This window comes from Bemisia tabaci, chromosome 4, assembly GCF_918797505.1.
Source record: "Bemisia tabaci chromosome 4, PGI_BMITA_v3".
Lineage (NCBI taxonomy): Eukaryota > Metazoa > Arthropoda > Insecta > Hemiptera > Aleyrodidae > Bemisia > Bemisia tabaci.
This window is the reverse complement of record NC_092796.1, coordinates 25,911,967-25,930,182: the sequence shown is the minus strand read 5'-3', so window position 1 is coordinate 25,930,182 and position 18,216 is coordinate 25,911,967. Positions and strand designations below refer to the sequence as shown.

General features: G+C 34.7%; 2 protein-coding genes across 2 annotated transcripts; one reads left to right on the top strand and one right to left on the bottom strand.

Moving 5' to 3' along the window:
* Positions 1 to 2,332: 2,332 nt before the first annotated feature.
* LOC109032858 (mitochondrial thiamine pyrophosphate carrier) lies at positions 2,333 to 14,203 on the bottom strand. Its single transcript, XM_019045170.2, has 7 exons — positions 14,064 to 14,203; positions 6,731 to 6,886; positions 5,447 to 5,602; positions 5,001 to 5,171; positions 4,165 to 4,324; positions 3,153 to 3,340; positions 2,333 to 2,854 (listed from the first exon to the last, which is right to left on the bottom strand). Exons 2-7 carry the CDS (start codon positions 6,860 to 6,862, stop codon positions 2,666 to 2,668), a joined length of 996 nt encoding a protein of 331 aa, XP_018900715.1. The 5' UTR covers positions 6,863 to 6,886; positions 14,064 to 14,203; the 3' UTR covers positions 2,333 to 2,665.
* LOC109032859 (hatching enzyme 1.2) lies at positions 6,975 to 18,105 on the top strand. Its single transcript, XM_019045171.2, has 7 exons — positions 6,975 to 8,784; positions 10,635 to 10,744; positions 11,388 to 11,484; positions 13,042 to 13,171; positions 14,101 to 14,297; positions 15,030 to 15,129; positions 15,766 to 18,105. Exons 1-7 carry the CDS (start codon positions 8,679 to 8,681, stop codon positions 15,938 to 15,940), a joined length of 915 nt encoding a protein of 304 aa, XP_018900716.1. The 5' UTR covers positions 6,975 to 8,678; the 3' UTR covers positions 15,941 to 18,105.
* The last annotated feature ends 111 nt before the right edge of the window (positions 18,106 to 18,216 follow it).

Genomic DNA, 18,216 nt, shown 5'->3' with positions numbered 1-18,216 from the left:
GAGATGAGATGTGGCGAGCCTGCATGAAGGAAGGCTTTTTCCATTTAAATCTTCCGTCATATTCATACGGCGCAATGATACAACTATTTGAACTCTCCGGAATGCGTGAGGTATCACGCCGCATTTGAAGGCGTTTTCAAATCAGCCAAGTTGCGATACCCGGATTATCGTTTTGCATAGTTCATATTCTTTTGTTATATTCCGTGCCACTTGTTTATTTTTAATCCTCGTAGAAAAACCACCCAATGTAAGTACAATTCTAGCTGAAGCGCTCTTAAGCGCATTCATGGCTGCATAAATGTTAACGGAAATCGAAAAGGCCAGCGTGCATGGAGGCTATTTCAATTGTAATCTTGCCGTCGCATTTCTAAGGCGCAATGATACAACTATTTGAACTCTCCGGAATGCGTGAGGTATCACGCCGCATTTGAAAGCGTTTTCAAAACAGGCAAGTTCCGATACCCGGATTATCGTTTCGCATAGTTCATATTCTTTTGTTATATTCCGGACCACTCGTTTATTTTTAATCCTCGTAGAAAAACCACCTATTTGCTAAATACAATTCTAGCTAGAGCGCACTTCAGCTATGCATTCACCATTGCAAAAATGTCAAAGGAAATCGACAAGCCCAGCGTGCATGGAGGCTATCTCCATTTAAATCTAACGTCACATTCCTACGGCGCAATGATACAACTATTTGAACTCTCCAGAATGCGTGAGGTATCACGCCGCATTTGAAGGCGTTTTCAAAACAGCCAAGTTCCGATACCCGGATTATCGTTATGCATAGTTCATATTCTTTTGTTACAATCCGTACCACTCGTTTATTTTTAATCCTCGTAGAAAAACCACCCATTTGCTAAATACAATTCTAGCTGAAGCGCACTTCAGCTACCTATGCATTCACCACTGCAAAAATTTCAGAGGAAATCGACAAGCCCAGCTTGCATGAAGGCAGGCCCGCCACAAGGGGGGGGATACTGGGTCCCTGGTACCGGGGCCCGTGTTACCCGTGAAAATCCACTACGAATTCACATGCAACCCTTGTTTCGTAAGAAAAAGTAAAAAATTTACCCTAAAAATTTCGCAAAAGGTGAATAGATTTTCAGAAACACGCTGGGACACTGTAGAATTCTTCTTAAATTTTCAAAGAAGTATACTTCTTGGAAAATTTCTATCTATTTTTAAGATTTTTAGTACAGAGGGATATTTTTAGTAACTGCGTTTCATTTTCTTCCGTCGTCAGATGAGTCTCCAGTCTGGGCATCCTCGACTTCAATGGCTCATGGCTCAATTCCCTTGTCATAGACAAAGGAAGGGGGAGTCCAGGGGGGCCTGGCCCTCTTAGAACTGAAAATAGTATCATATGTCCCCCCCCCCAAAAAAAAAATAAAAATTTTTCAGATGTTTTGAATTAATGCAACAATTCGCAAGTATTTTGTGCTGAAAGTAGAAAAAAAAAACATAATTATTCCGCAGAAATTGATGGAAAAATTCTTTATGGAAGTTTCACAATGCGTCCGATTAGTCGTATTCTTAAATTTCTCGGGGGATGCCCCTTGGACTCCCCCCCCCCTCCGTGCTTTGGGCCCGGACCTTAAAACTGGTAGCAGGGCCCGAAATGGGAAGTGGCGGGCCTGAGAATAATGCTAACTCAACCTTGCAATAAATGTAATGTGAAGCGTGAATCAATCATCGTATAATGCTAAAATAATTGATGAATTAATAGTTTCATTGAAAAGCTGTTACATAGTAAGCGAATAAAATATGTTGTTGGAATAGGAAAATGCAATTGATGCACCTTGGATTTTTGTAATTTCACGCTGCATTTATTATTTTCAACCACTGTCTTCTGCTTTCAAAATAGTCAATCCACTATATACTGACTGTTGTGCTGAGAACTATATAGTGTATCCTTTTTAGGTACAAACTTTGAATTGAATTCAAAATTTCATGGACAGATCATTTTCAAGCTAATTGAACTGCGTTCACAATGACGAACTACTAGCATTGGTATGCGCTGACGATTTGACAGCTTCTGTTATGCTGTGAAAAAAATCTCAGAATTTAAGTAGTGAATACTTCCAAAAAATAAAAATCAGACAGAAAAGTTACCACATAAATTTAATTAGTCCATCTGCTTTCAGTCAATTTATTGTAAAAATAGAGGATGGACAATCTTACCAATATTATAATGTGAATGGTGCTATGTTGTTTTCGATCCGATTTTTGTTTACTTCAAACAGTCACAGCTGTATACATCGAAACAAGAGAGTAAGAAGGTAAAATTTAATTTATAGGGATATTTTTTGGATAAAATACCAAAATAAACATGGAAACTAACAAAGGTACCTTTATTATTTGGAAATTTTCATCTTGTTAATAATTGCAAAAATGCTTGAAAAAATAACAAATCTTATTAGGACATCAAACTGCTACATAACAAAATTAGCCTGGCACTACAATAATGAATTCCGGTAACTATTCTCACCAGGAAGCCTGCCACAAACTAAATATTTAAGACAAAAAATAGTACAAACAATTTCTAAATTTTCCTCAAAATTCAATTATTTTGTACACCTAAAATTAGGGAAAATGATATTTTGCAGTTTTTTCAAACAGTAGCTAGATTACAAGCTAATCGAGTGCAAAAAAGAATGTCTGATCACGATTCTGTTTTAGCAATCTTTGAATTCGATAAAAACAACAGAGTTTGTTCATAAATTGCAAAATGCAGAGATGTTGCTATCATTGCCTTGAGTAAAGTAGGCTTCAAACCTTTATACAATGCAAAGAAGCCTTCATTTCTGTAAGTCAACTTAATGCAGTCAACTAATCCCGAACAGACGAACTTCTGCAAACAAAAATTACAAACGATTAGAGAGATAAAAAATGGGAGAAAATGACGGCAAATGAGAAAAGAGCATAGACAAGGAGCGACTGGATACAAAAACAAGCCTCAGGCAAAAGCAAATCTTTCACATGTGAACACAAATGTTCTGCATTATAAGTCTTACTCAGCAGTCAGAAAACAGCAATTGAAACTTACAATGCATTTTTCTGAAAGCTCATTTTTTTATTTCTATGCCCTTTTCCCTGATATCTCCTCAATTATTTTATTTGGCATAAGAATGGAGCATCAGCAAACGTACCTTTCCGAATCCTTCCCGCACTTCATTGTAATTCCCTTGAATCTGGAGTCGCTTTTTGGCAAGATCCAAAGGATAAATTGCTACTTTGGCTCCTGCTCCAGCAATAGCACCAGCAAGGAAACTTCCAAATGGAGATAAGTATTTTTTCCTATCCTTCACAGTATACAAACTCGACATTACAAAAATTCCTAGAAAATCAAAATTCAACATTGATATAATTAAGTACAGATTATTTCTGCTTTGAGCAGAATTTTAATTTGTAAAAAGATAATAGAGAATGATTTGACAGCTGAGGATTTTTTGGGAGTGAGCTAAAGAACACAAAATTGACATGAATCAGGGTTTCCATTTTTTTTTCAATTTTAGTTTCCCTGAAGTTCCCTGACTGTTAATACTTTGCCTTGACTCTGAAATGTTAGGATTGCCTGACTTTGGCATTAAACTTCTACTTAGTGTTTTTTTTTTTTTTTTTTTTTTTTTTTTTTTTTTTTTTTTTTTTTATAATTACGTTCACTTCTGCTAAATACTGCTCCCAAAATTTCTGGACATGTCCTGTGAATTCCCTGACTTTTCTGTTACCATGAATGCTCTGACTTCTTAAGTTTTCTGGACTGACAAAAACACTGCATGATGAAAAAATTGAAGAAATTTAAACGAGTGCAATACAAAAAAGTAAGCGATACTATTCCTTAAGGGGATTTGTATGGAAAGACTTCAGAATTTCTTTCGAAATGTTAATACAATGTTTCACTAATATATTCTTGTCAGTAAATTTCAAGTCTTAAAAACTGGCTGACTGAGGTCGATTTTTAAGCCACTGGCTTAAGGCTCTGAGCCGTCAGTCATCTTGGCATTGGTTGATTGGCTGCTCCACAATCCACATTGAAAGAAATCCATTACTTTCCATTACTCTACAATAGATTGCATCAGCTACAGAATGATATTCATTCATCATTTGATATCTGCTGATGAACATAAACTTTACAGAAATAGAGGGATTATAATGATTTACCTTTTTCCTTAAATATTACACTGATCTTATTATAAATTGCAAACTGAGCACCTCCATGAGGAATGATTTGTATTAATGTTGCAAAAAAACCTCTGTACAGAGACCGAAACCCTTCCACTTTGAGAATTGTACCTATACAATTAAACAGACCGGTGTAAACCTGAAAAAATAATAAATCATAAAATGCTGGAAAAATTACAAAGTTTGGAAAGTAGACAATACACTGAGAGTTTTGTGCTAAGCGACGAAAATTGAACACGTAACATTTTCAAATATATGATGGTGTGCAAAAACATTCACACAAATGAGCCCCTTTGACAGCACTCACTTTCCTGTGAGCTCCATAACAGAGCTTCAAAGACCAAGAGAAGAGATTTTGAACCATTCCTTATAATGATAAAGAGATTACAAATTTTCAGGCTGTCAAAAAAATTTTGAAAAAGGTGCGAAAAATGCTTAAAAATTAACTAAGCAAAAATAAATTTTCTTTTTTCCTAATTCTTGAGTACATGAAGATGAAATTACGTTTGTATTTTAAGGGGTTATGATGAAGTACAGATCTACATGGACTTTCATTTCAGTTGACTAGTTAGTGCACTTAGAGAAATAATAGAGGCAGTAAGTCAACTTCCCATCTTAGGTACCTAACAAAAAAAGAAAGAGTGAAAGCATTATAATGATAAACAGCATTAATTTGGAAAAATTAATGAAAACATTTATATGATTCTTCAATGAAAAAAAGAAGGAGATAAAAGTCAAACTTGGGAAAAGGAAACTACCAAACAGTCCCCAAAAACTTTTAGTGATTTAAACCAGTGGATAGAAATTATACTCACTGGAGGTTTCCCTTGACCGATGAAACGGGTGCGAATTGTGTCAAATGGATAAGAGATTACAGTGGCCAAACCATTGGCAGCTCCTCCACAAATGAAAGTGACAGGGGACAAATCTTTCATATGTGGTTTCCTGACGAATACTTCCTTTGTGAAATACTCGAAAGAAGCAAACTGAAAAATAAATAAAAAATCTTGCTCTACAACTTCAGTTATAAAAATGAAAAGAATTTGAGATTAGACAAATATTTAAAAAAAACTTTGTTAGATTTCTCATGAAGAGGCGTTTTACTCTATTATCTGCAAAACGTAAGTAGTGAAAATTGGGTAGTGATAAGTAAATAAAGGGCTTGTCTGAACAACTGCTGGCATCACAGAACAAACTAACCAGACCTATAAAAAAGTATTAGCATGACATGAGTCGTTCTAAAAAACTTTCCGGGACTTACACTTGCAATTCCATATGATATGGATAAGAGCTGTGCTGAAACATGTCCCTTATACAAGGCTCTGTATCCTTCTTCTTTCACGATTTTGCTACAAGTTTGTAATGTTCCATGGTACTTAGCATCGGGTTGAGATCTGGAAGGTCTCTCTACTTGCAACTGTGAAAAAATCAAATTTGAGTATTAAGCTTGGAAGATTTTAGTATGATAAAAAAAAAATAAAAAAGCCAAAAAAATGGTGACGCGCATCATTACCTACGAAAAAAAAAGATCTGTTGAGGAATTTTAAAGGCCATTAGAATGAGAAGCTGCGTACTTTGATTAGGAGGCTAGTAAGCATTTCATTTTTTCAATACCCTGCCACAAAACTGGGAAGAATAGAAGGATTAGGGATAAAAAAAATGCTCATCAGTTAGTCAATTCATATTACATCTGTTTAGTTTTCAAAATTGTTAAAAATTTCACAAATTCAAGCAACTGATGAAAGATTGATTTAAAAGTATCTTCAGAATAATTTTACTCTATACTGACTAGAGATTTGAAAGCTGCTATGCTTAGAGTTTAAACTCAAATTTTCTCATGTAGAAACCATTAAAGTCTGTTTGCCTAATAGAGATCCACAAACCGCGAAATGTTATGGAACTAGCCAAATATACTGGAAGATTTCCTTGAATTTCGTTTGAAGTTGCGTAACTAACCAACAGTTGAGGCTTCAGTGGCTCCTCCAGCCAGCAGATTATTAAGAGTTTAAAGCAGCCTGATTAGACATTGAAATGCAATACACTCCATGGTTACAATAAGACTTTGTCTCGCCTTGACGTACCGACGTAGTTTCAATAATTGAGCCACTGCAGTGGTGAGAAGTCAGAGAGTGGAAAATATCCCCCATTCCTATTTTACGTCTGTGGGTACTGTCTTGGCAGACATTGAAGTTCTTTACAGTGTGCATTTTATTATTTAAGCACTTCTTTACATTTTTCTTCTGCAATGGATATTACTAGATCATTTTGAATTGATTTCAAGCTTAAATATCTGAGTATATAATCCATATTCAGTTCTAATCTTGCACAAATAGTGTGAAAATAACTAATGACCCATTTATCATTCTTAGGACTTTCTATGCAAGCCACGAATTTGAGAGATTTCATCTCTTGACTTTTACAACAATTTTTTACATCTAATTTATCGGCTTTCACCTTCCATTAACTTCGTAAACCTGGTCAAAATGTTCCTTCAATGATTATGACTATCAGCATTGACAATATTTTGAAATGGGAGTCAAGTCACCTGCAGTCTGACTTTGATGACGTCTAATGGTTGACAAAGAAGGCGAGTTAGACCTCCGGCAATGGCGCCTCCCAACATCAGATCATCATTGTTCAAATTATGTAATTTTCTCGTGTCATATCCGACCATCATGGCTGCTGCGTTTGTTTATGACACCTGCAACAAAAAAAACGAATTAAAATTATACAAGTAATGAATTAAAGAGTTTCACAGTACATATAGATGGCAAAACTGGAAAAACACATCATTTAAAATGCTGTTTCTGACTTCTGTTACAATATTTTAGTTTAAGGAACAACTTTATGCTATTCCAGTGCAAAATTTTGGCATTTATATTTTTCCTTTTTTAAGAATGTTCTTAGAGAATTTTAAGCAAAAGTATCAAGCAATATGCTCTTAAAAAATTAAAAATGATCATGTGTAGGAAATAGAGATCAAGAAACATTTTTTTCTAGTTTCATAGTCGACATTCATGAGCATCCCTTCAATTGAAACAGTCTTGCAAGGCAGTTGTCTTTTTGCAACTTTTTTAAAAGTTTGCTCCAATGCTGAAAATTATTTTTGGCACTCTTGATAGCCATCATCTTAAATCAGCATTTTTTTTTTTTTTTTTTTTTTTTTCAAGTAATAACTGTGACATTCCTTAAAATAATTGTCATATTATAGACTTTGGTCCATCTTCAACTACATGCAAAGTAAAATAACAAGTATACTGTGCTAGTTGTTGGGTGAACTATCCTCCCACTAGAATCATTATTATTTTTTTGCAGTTGAGTAAAGCCAATACTTTTATTGGAAATGTGGACCTTTATCCGAGAGAAATCTTAAAATTTACAAAATGAAGAAAAAGTAAATTCCTTTTAATTAAAGAATAAATCAATTACAACTCATGGACAATAGTCACAATTGGGCCTGCATTTTTTATTACATTACAGAAAGTGCCTTGACACAAAGCTACAAATAAAAACACCTTGTAGACTGAAAATAGTGAAACGGTGGAAAGTGGGAATGTTAAAAACAGTAGGAGTACTTATGGAACTTAAATGCCCAATTAAGAAAATAATAGGGAAAGAAAAGATAAAAGTGTATAAGACTATCCTTTACATTTTTTAGAGCAGTTGAAAAAATCAATGGAAATGATTCCTTGGTAGATGGATGTTATTTTGAGTCTTTGAGAAAACCAGGACATTTTACTTTCACCAATGAATAAAGCACATTTTTAGAAACCAAACAAAGAAAAAAGTATAAGCTGACAGGACAAAAATAGAATACAAATTCTTGATCAGACTGAATCATAAAATTCTTGAGATATGAGCTATGAAAGTTGAATTGAGAGTAGAGGCAAAAGGTGGAGAGGGGGGAGGAAGGGGGCCAGGGGGGCTTGCATTCCTATGGGGGTCTGCACTGTGCAGGAGCAGGACTCCATGTGACTACTTATTAATCACAGCTTATAATGAATGTCAAGGTGGTGATAGAGGCACACAAACTGGTTTCTCCAAGTTGAATGACCTACATAAGCATACATCTCAGCTCACAGCCAGACACCCACAGATGATAACCAACTTAATCAGAATTCAAATATTCTAAGTCACTCACACTTCCTCTACACATCTTTTTTTGTCCCCCTGAGTGTTCCCACTTTAAAAAGTGTACAAATCTTTATAGAAGAAAGAAGTAATCCACCTTTTCTCCTAAATGAGCTTCATTCAATACTTTTAAATAAAATCAGAGGCCACTGACTCTTTTGATATTTAAATTGTCTGCAGTTAAAGTTTGAAAGGATGAACTTTTAGTTTAAAAAAATTCTGACTTTAGTTTATTGTATTTTCGTGGTTTTTTTTTTCTGTGGTAATTTTACCTGTTCAGTTAGCATGGTGCGAGCTCGTAAATTTGTGAAGATCAAGTGCGAGAAGTGAAAAAGAGGGATAGAGAGGGAAGAGGGGAAGCGATGAAATATCCCTTCTTGATTTTGGTTTACTCCATTGTTTGTCAGGGCCGCGGCATAAATTTACCGACTATACCAGAGATACAACACCCTCCTGTACCAGAAGATGGTAAGTAAAATCAAAAAATATTTAAAACTGAGTGGGAGACTATTTATTTTCCTGCGGCTAGTGTTGCTTCGACAAATGGTTGACAAATTATTAGTACATTCATTATTGAAACTGAATGTTTACAAACGAAATAAACTGAGAGTCTTATTAATACTCTTGGTTCCTAGCTGTAAATTTGAAAAAAAGAAAAAAAACGAGAAAAAAAGGGGAAAGGTGTTATTTCAATTTAATTAATTATCCACAGGACCTTTGCAAAACAAAATGTTTACAATAAAAAAAACTATATTTTTTAAAAGAAAAAACTACAATTTTCTTTTATGAAAAAACTATAATTTTTTTTATGAAAACAAAGAGAGCACATTAAACGATGGGTATGGAAAATTGACGCGGAAAATTGAAAATTGATGGGTTTCAAAATTGACTAATCTACATATTGAGAATACCCTGAAGGAAGAGGGTCATTTTAAAAAGGCGATTTTTGCTTATTTTTAGATCTTCCTTAAATTTTCATGAGTTGCCCTGCAGCTTATGACACGCCTTCTCCTTAGGGTTTCGACCCCCAAAAAAGTTTTGTTTCGTAAGAAATTAAAATCACGCAGCAGCATTGCTAAATTGGAACCATCAAAATGCCATGGCTCCGCAATGGATTAAAATATCAAATTCTGCTTGATGCTAAAACTTTTCTGAAACAATTCCCTTTAGTCCAAAATTCAAATAGGTACACTGTAAATTTAAATTTGCCTTGTTGCCATTTGTCTGATTTTTCAGTTGGTAAAATTACTTAGAATTGTAAATGTGATAAAAGATGTATGCTTTGATTTGGAAAAAAGAAATGTAAATGATTCCTCAGTACATCCCACATCTATCTATGTATCATGGCTTTAATGGAAATGGCCAGTTTACAAGTTCTGAGCCTTCTTCTTTTCTTGCCTCTGCAATGCAAGATCCAAAAAAATATGCCTTCCAGCCAAAATTTAGGTGCAATTTCATAAAAATCGAAAGAGTAAAAAATTTCAATTGAATTTGAGACTTGACAATCCAAAGTCTGGCTATCATTGCGTTATTTAGGTGGGTATCTCAGTTGGCTAAGTCACTCAGCCCTTATTTTAAAAAGAAATGTAACTATTGAGGTAGTCCAATTTTGGAATTGCAGGTGTCATTATCAGACAAAAATTTTGCTTGGTCTGATTTTTATGAAATTACTTCAAACTTTTGACAGAAAACGTACTTATGATGAGCCTGAGATGCAAAGGTGTTGATAAAAAAGCACAGGCACTAATAGTTTCCATGAAGGCTGATTTTTCATTCAACGAGAAATCTTTCACATCCATTTTTTTCTGAAACCAAACGTTAGCCTTTTTTGATACTTCCAAGTTACTAAAATTTTACGAACTGAAAGATTGGACAGATCATAACAAGGCAGACTAAATTAACATAGGATCAAAAATCTGGATATTACGTTCAAGAGCCAGTTTTCAGAAAAATTTCAGCACAAATCATAACTTGATGTCTAAATTTCTTGAAGAGCTATGCGATTTTGATGATTCCAACTTGGCAACACTGCCAAGCAAAGGGGACATTTTTCCATGGATTGAAATCTTCACAAAGACGCATGTCATCATACGATTAAAATGGACCGATTGCAATGAGACAAAGGCCTCCACTTTCATGGCAAAAATGTTGAATATTTTTTTAAAACTGAAGTTTGTCTAAAGCATTGACTTTGAAGTTTCAAGTTCAAAACTTTACAAAATACAAGTCAGTCAATATTCACTTCGTTTATACTTTTTAAAAAAATTGGGGGAAAATAAACATGTTATTTTATTGTGATTCTTTCTCATCTCGTTCAGCTCAGATTGGATTCACAGCAGAGGATGCTGAAAAACTTCTTGCTGACCCAGAGATCGATCCAGAGGTCAGACCTGGACTCTTTCAGGGAGATATGGCCATCAATGATGAGGTAAAATAGAATACTTTTCAATTTAACTTTCGTAATAATTTCATTTATAATGAAACAGACAAACAATTTAATCTCTCTTACTTATCAAACTGCGTTAAAATGGATTTCAAGACTGGACACACGAAGAAATCAATTATTTAAGTGTTTCTTGATGAGAGAAACTCAGCTTTTCCAGGCATGTTTAAAAGAGAAGATGAGTGGTTAAAAGAAGAAATTTTCTTTTTGCATAAAGGGCAACAGCTGAAGTTAAACATTTTATTTTTTTTTTATAAATAATGAATGCCAGCAAAGCTTACAACTCGTTTACACCACTAAAGTGCCTTAAGAAAGATAGCCTTGAGAAATACTTTAACGGGCATCATTTTTCTTCAAACTTTAATTTAGTTCTAGGAATTAAAACCAAAAATATATGACTTAATTTGATCAAACGTGTATGTAAACAAGAGCAATAAGCAGGCTTTCAATGGCTTCTATCTCGAAACAAAGTTTCTTGAGAAGAAACGTTTCTTGCGGTATTCAGCAACTAAACTGTCATGGTAAAACCTTGCAAATTATAATAATATGAAATACATACTGGTAAACCTTACTTGTTCTGTATAATTTCTTTAAAATTATTCTCATTCTCTTTTCTCTATTTTTCAAGACTTACGGAGATTGGCGAGTTGGCTTACGATGGGATGTTTTCCCAGACAAACTGTGGAAGAATAGAACAGTGCCATATGTTATCAGCCCACTTTATGGTAAGGGGTCGTAAAAAACGAAAGTAAAGAGAACTTAAATTCCTAGTTCTTGTTTTATTTAATAGGTTGATAGAGTTTACAGAAACTTCAGAAAACTTCAAAAGGACCTCAGTAATAGTTAAATTTGAAAATACCTTAGACCCCCTGCAAAACTGCACTTGCTCACTTCAGCACCTAAGTGTCCAACCTGTAAGGTTTCCATCGAAAACTGGATGTACAGAAAAGTTTCCTTGTTGTTTCTTAACTCACAATCAGTTGACCGATTATTTCAAGGTTTGACACAAAACAATGACAGCATTTTTATTCTTTTTTCATACCGGGATGCTCGTATAGGTATAAGCGCATCCTTGAAGCAACTTTTCTTTTAAAAATGTGTTCCTCTAAGCCATTAGTGATAAGAGAACGAAACAAAGAAGTGCTTGAAGCATGCACTAGTGCTTTCGGTCGCTGAACTATCCAGATTGGTAATTTTTTATGAAAAATCTTGAGACCACTAGGCAACTGAGCTAAAACGTAGGGGTGCATCTTTTCCGAGCGTTCAATTTTTTATATAAACCTTGGGCCTTGTCCACACGAGCGCAGTTCGCGGAACTTATTCCTCGAACTTGCTCAGTTCCCGGAACTTATTCCTTGAAACGAGGCATGCTGTCCACACGGGTTCGTCCGAACTGGAACCGGAACTTCAATAAAACTATACAATTATTGCAAAATAATAGATTATTATGACCGCCAAAGTAACAAAAATAAATGTCAAGATCATATGTAAAGGACGTGAAAAACAAAAACAAGCAAATTCACATCAAAAGAAACATATTTAGAAGCTCGGAGCATGGGGGAAATTCCAGGTTTTAGAGGAATAAGTTTCAGCTCAGCAAAAAACTTGTTCCGGGAACAAGTTCCTCGAACTGAGTTCCGCAAACCGCGTTCGTGTGGACAAGGCCTTGAAAATTGGACACTCAACACCTAAAAAAGACAACTTTGTAGGAGGGGGGGGGGGAGGGAGGGCAACAGTTCTTTTAATTTGACTCTCAAAAGGGCAGAAAATGGCCCTTAATGGAACGGATCCTATGTTTATGCTCTGTTATTAAATATGTGGGAGTCAGCAGTTAAAAATGAACAAGGAGAATCAGAAAAAAAGGAAACAAATAATTTTAAAGTTCTACAAATGTAGAGGTCGGTTTTTAGTACCTCTCTCTTTTTCACATATGTCCTGGCATCTCCAGTCAAGTAGCACTTATTAAAGCAAGCTTGAAAATCAAGTTTGTGAGCAAAAGAGTAAGTGGTGATTATGCATCATGAAGACTTAAAACTCTTATGAACCACTCTGATTAACGATGATTATTTCAAACTTTGCTATCACAATCACAAGGAAGAAGGAGATCACCAGGCAAATCATTTCAAAATTCTTGAATGGAGGAATTATCCCATGGAATGATCCATGGACGAATTCTCCGAAATCGAGGAAGCTCTTTTCAGAACAGTTATATTAAATTATAGAAGACACAGAGAACCAGTTACAACATTAAAAAGCAGTGTCTATTTGGCTTCATGTTTCAGAGACCGAACATTACATCACTATCTACAAGGCGATAACAACTATTAACCATATGACTTGCATCAAATTTCGGCCATGGGATGGAAAGGCTAAAGATTACCTTCTAATCTGGCCAATCAAATATCCTAGAGGGTAAGTGGATTCAATCAACGAGTCAACTTTTCTAAGAAAAAGCAAGAATTGAAAAATGTATTTTTCCCCATGTGAAAAAGAGTTCAATTGGGCTGTTACATGGATCAGGAATGGACCACTAGATAAGGTACGAATTTAAGCGATCCAATACATGTTTCTTAACCGGAATTTCACGTAGAACACTATTCACACAACGAAAATTACTGAAACCAACTCCTAACGAAGATATTAACGTTTTTATTTCACATTGGTTTCGAGGAATTTGAACTGCCCGCTCACAAGAAACTCAAAGCTCTACTTGAGTCAAATCGCGCACTACAACGGTTTTAGCAATCTTCTCAATCGAGCAATGTTCATTTCCCACCACGTGTTGTTCAAACTATCAGCAATTTGCTGTAGCTGAGCCAAAGCGTCAAGATTGAGGTTGCCAGATTCTTATATCGCAGAGACTGTCATGATAACGTTTAGCGCACGATGTGGATCACGTAGAGCATTGAGCTTTCATGGGCGGGTGGTTTGAATTCACGCATCAAGAATCATTAAATATCTTCGTAAGGTGTTAATTGCGGTAATTTTTGTTGTGCGCATCGGGTTCTACGTGAAATTTTAGTCACGAGACATAAATCAGAATGCTGAAATTTGTACCTTGTCTGGTGGTCCATTACCTTAAAAATAAGTGTCGCTGGCATACGTTTGAGCGAGAAACATACTTCCAAGCTACAGTAAATGAAGTATCGTGCAATGCTGCAACTAGAGATGCACATTTTCTCAGTCTTGCTATATTTGCAAGAAAATCAGGAAAAAACTCAATTTTGTAGAGAATGAACAAATAAGAAAAAGGAAAGAATAAAAAAGAGTATAAAAAGGTAAGTAATGAATACGAATGCTTTACCTAGAAAAAATCTAAAATTTGATTATTTGCCCAACAGATGCTGGTCATATGTTGGTAAAAACGGAGGCGCCCAAATTGTATCTCTGCAGCCGCCTGATGATACAGGACCCAACTGTTTAGGTGGAGAAGGACGACCAATCCATGAGTTGATGCATGCCTTAGGAGTTTTCCATGAGCAGTCACGAGCTGACCGAGACAAATTTATCAAAGTTCACTTGGAAAATGTTATACCAGGTAGTAGTTCCTTAATCCTGAAAAATGTCCATAAAAGAACATAATTAGAGAGTGATTGCTATGTTCTCACCATTGACACTTTTTCATGAATAACAGCACAGATCTAGATGCCTACAAGAAATATTTAGAAAGGAAAGAAGAAAAAAATTGATCAAATGCCGCCAAACCCTTGTTCATATAAAGTAATGAAGATACAGCAATGAGCATCAATTTTTTCGCGACCGTGTTGAAAGTTGCAGTTTTTAAGCATGGAAACTGAGAGGAAAATGACGGCAAAAAAAGGAGATTTTTATTAGCACTAATTACGGTAAGAACATCCTTGAAAATACTTGGAGATATGATCCTCAACTCTTTGCTGAAATTACTAATAACTACTGATTCCTGCCTCACTGAGAATCTGCATTTAAAACTTGTTTGACAGACATGCGATCATTGTTTGGAGAACTCTTCAAGGCAAGACATAAAAAAGCAACGATGAAAATTATAAATGATTAGGAGCATTCTGAAGTTTTACAGAGAGAACCCATATTCCATGACATCAAAAAGTACAACTGAACTCGGATAAAAATTTTACAGTCCATGGGCAGATGAAAGGGAAGAGTTTTAAAAAACTCCTCCAATTGACACTGTTTTCTCAATATTAGCAGTATATAATTACATTTATGAAATTAAAACTATCAGTTAAAGCCTAATTAATATCACTCATCTATTGACTAATTGCTCCTTTTTCAGAATTTAAATCAAATTTTGACAAGCAAAGTTTGGCTAATACCACATACCAATTTGAATATGACTTTGATAGTATCATGCACTATGGAAAAAACTTTTTCAGGTGAGTGAAAATTAAAATATAGTCGAAAAAATACTATTATCAGTTTTACAGTCTCTATTATAGACAAGAATAAAGAGCTTGAGGATTCAAAGCCTTACATAATTGATTTAGTTATTCTCAAAGACTTAAGAGCCAGAAATGGAAAATTCAGAAAACAGTAAAAAGCGTAATAATCGACCCATTTCAAATTTTACGTTACTTAATAATGCCATTGAGTAATTAATTGCATAAATATTTTGGCACTCTGAGATTCAGAATGGGTTATTCCAACCGCTTTTCTTCAGATTTTCTCGTATTCCCATTTCTGTCGCTTATGTCTTTTTGAGAATGATCAATTCAATTTCTTGTTACCCTCAATCTCTCATTGAAAAAGAGGTAATGTATTTTCTTCATTCTATTAAAAGAGACACATATTGGAGCAATTGAATGTTATCTTCTCTTTCTTCAACTGAGATCAGAGATCTTGCTGAACTTCATATGAGTACTCTTTTCCTAATTTGGAGAAGGAGAAATGAAGAGGGCGGTGAAAACAGTAGCATGAGACTACTTAGACATTCTTTCCAGGGAGAAGATGCTAAATTTTTTTGATAGGTACAAAATTATCAGAGAGTAATTTTTTTTTCTCCTTTTTTTCAGCATTGGAAAAGGCAAACCAACAATAACAGCTAAGTATCCGGCCGAGAGACTGGGACAAAGAAAAATGATGAGTAAGACTGACTGCTTAAAGCTTAACGATTTGTATGGCTGTTTAGGCAAAGCACCTAGATACAATCGTAGATACTATACGATTTGCAACATAATGGGATTATAAAGCTAACCAATTCAAAGTTTCATTGTTCAGGGCAATTTATACGAATTATTAAAAGACTAATTCATAGTTATTGTAGTTCTTGAAAGGAGTTAATGTTCACAAAAAATTTTATCTTGTAATATTTGTTACATATCACCGAAGAAACTCCAGAACCACATGACTCGTTTGAGGTGTTTTAATATCTCCGCTCCCATTTTATTTTTTAAAAGGCGATTGACCATCATTCCTTTAAGTTTTAACAGAAATTCCTTTAAGTAGAGAGGGAAAATCATGGACAATTTAAAGAATTGACGTTGAGTGGTTTCCAATTTAAAAAATAAAGTATGACAGGAAGTCTGCAATGTCACAAACCGAAGTACCTGGTTTGTGAGTCTCACCATCGAAATTCAAAAGACTTAGGGTGTATTTGAGCCATTTTCAAAAATTGGCCAGAAGGAATCGAAGAAGAACTAAAAATGAAGAACTGAAAATTGAACAGAACATGATTTTCTTCTTTCTTGTGTGATAACTTTGTGCATGTCACAGAGACGATTACAACATTTCTAAAGTAACACCATTTTAGTTATTAGTGTATTTTCCAAAGAAAATACACTGTTGCATTTTTTACATTGAGCATTTTATACTTTGGATTAGTGCATCTTCTTGATGAGAGACACAAGTAATCTATTATCTAAATATCTATTATTGTCATAGGTCATGTCATTCAAGGGGCACCCTTTCTTTACAGATTATTGAATTATCCTAATAGGTACTGCATACTCGCATTTTTATTTCTATAATTTAAAGCATTCCTAGCTTTTAATTTTTTTAAAAATAGGGACTCCAAAATGTTTGCGATTTGAATGATTGCGTGTATTAATTTACTTGAAATAAGAATTTTTTAAGCTGCAGCATTCAACACAAACTTGCTTCCTTGGAAAATATCCTCCTATCTAGTTCTTTAAACATAAGTTTGGTAAGCAATTTGTCACCAAGATTGATGAAACAAAAAATCTTGTCTAGTACCGGGATAGCTGATCATAAAAATTACTAACAAGAAAATTAATAGAGGCTTAAAAAACGTAAAGGTTGTGCTTATAGTGAGCAGATTCGATTTGATTCAATCAAACTGGATGTGAATTCGACTAATGCTTGAATCAGAACACATGGAGTTGAATCAAAGCATTTATGATTTGGACCTAAATTATGATTTTGACAACTATTCCTGAACTTTCTTAACGCAGAGAGAATGTGATGAGACTAAAAACTGTGAGAGTTGATGCATGAAATAAACGCCTCTTTAGACCAGATTTGATTTACCTGGGGTTGGATGCATCTCCATAAAATCGATTCCACATTTAGTCTGATCAAATCAAATGCGTCTGCTCACTATAAACGCAGCCTTAGAGAGACAATTTCTCCTAAGCAAAAACTGGACGGTACAGAAAAAGGTACTGTGGAAAGAAAACAGAAATTTTACAAAGCCAGTTTATAACAAAACTGTTTATTCAGGATTTCTTTTCAAGAGCCAAGTTGAATCCATTTACTCATGGATAAATATCTATGCAGAAAAAAAAAGGAAGAAACAAACACTGACTGAGCAAAATGAGGGGAAGTATTCTGATCGAATCTGTAAGAGAAAAAAAATAATTTGGACAGATTGCTTTAAGGCATAATATTGTACAATTGTTGTTATTATAACTGAAAAAAAAATCAAATAGGGCTAGAGTTTAGTGAGATGGGTACATGCGTGATTGGATTATTTGCACACTTAAAGACATTAATGGAAGAGGCAGTTATCTCACAAGTTCTTGGACCTAAAAAATTCAGCTTGAGGTTATTTCAGCATAACTTTCGGAGTTTGACAAGATCTAGGGATTTAAAAACTATTTGATCCGATCTTTTCCCCTTTTTTCCAACATTGAAGTTCTATCAATTCTCCCTCCCATGAGGTTCATAAGTTTTTTAAATCTTTTTTTTTTCACTTTGTCGGCTAATCCCCTCTTCGACTGTTCTTTCTTTAAAATTAAAGCCTTATAGTTCATTCACTATGGATTGACAAACTTGAAAAAGAATGTCATCTTCCCCTACCCTTTTAACACTGCTTCCTTGTATATAAAACATCTTCTTCATGAAGTATTTAATTCCTTCGAGGAAAAAATCGAGTTTTGGTTTTCGGTTCTGGATGAAGCTGAGTAACTTAAGATCTTACAAAAAATTTCCTAATCATTCTGTTTAACTTGTGAGACTAACTCACTTTAACGTCGAAGCTATTTTGAGCTTGGATGAATCTAAAG

Bases quoted from the DNA above. Each gene is read 5' to 3' on its own strand.
- LOC109032859 (XM_019045171.2), top strand. From the start codon at position 8,679: ATGAAATATCCCTTCTTGATTTTGGTTTACTCCATTGTTTGTCAGGGC. The intron at 8,785-10,634 runs GTAAGTAAAATC...CATCTCGTTCAG, and splicing joins CCCTCCTGTACCAGAAGATG to CTCAGATTGGATTCACAGCA. The intron at 10,745-11,387 runs GTAAAATAGAAT...CTATTTTTCAAG, and splicing joins ATATGGCCATCAATGATGAG to ACTTACGGAGATTGGCGAGT.
- LOC109032858 (XM_019045170.2), bottom strand. From the start codon at position 6,862: ATGATGGTCGGATATGACACGAGAAAATTACATAATTTGAACAATGAT. The intron at 5,603-6,730 runs GTGACTTGACTC...ATTTTTTCACAG, and splicing joins TCATCAAAGTCAGACTGCAG to TTGCAAGTAGAGAGACCTTC. The intron at 2,855-3,152 runs GTACGTTTGCTG...TTTTGTTTGCAG, and splicing joins TGCGGGAAGGATTCGGAAAG to AAGTTCGTCTGTTCGGGATT.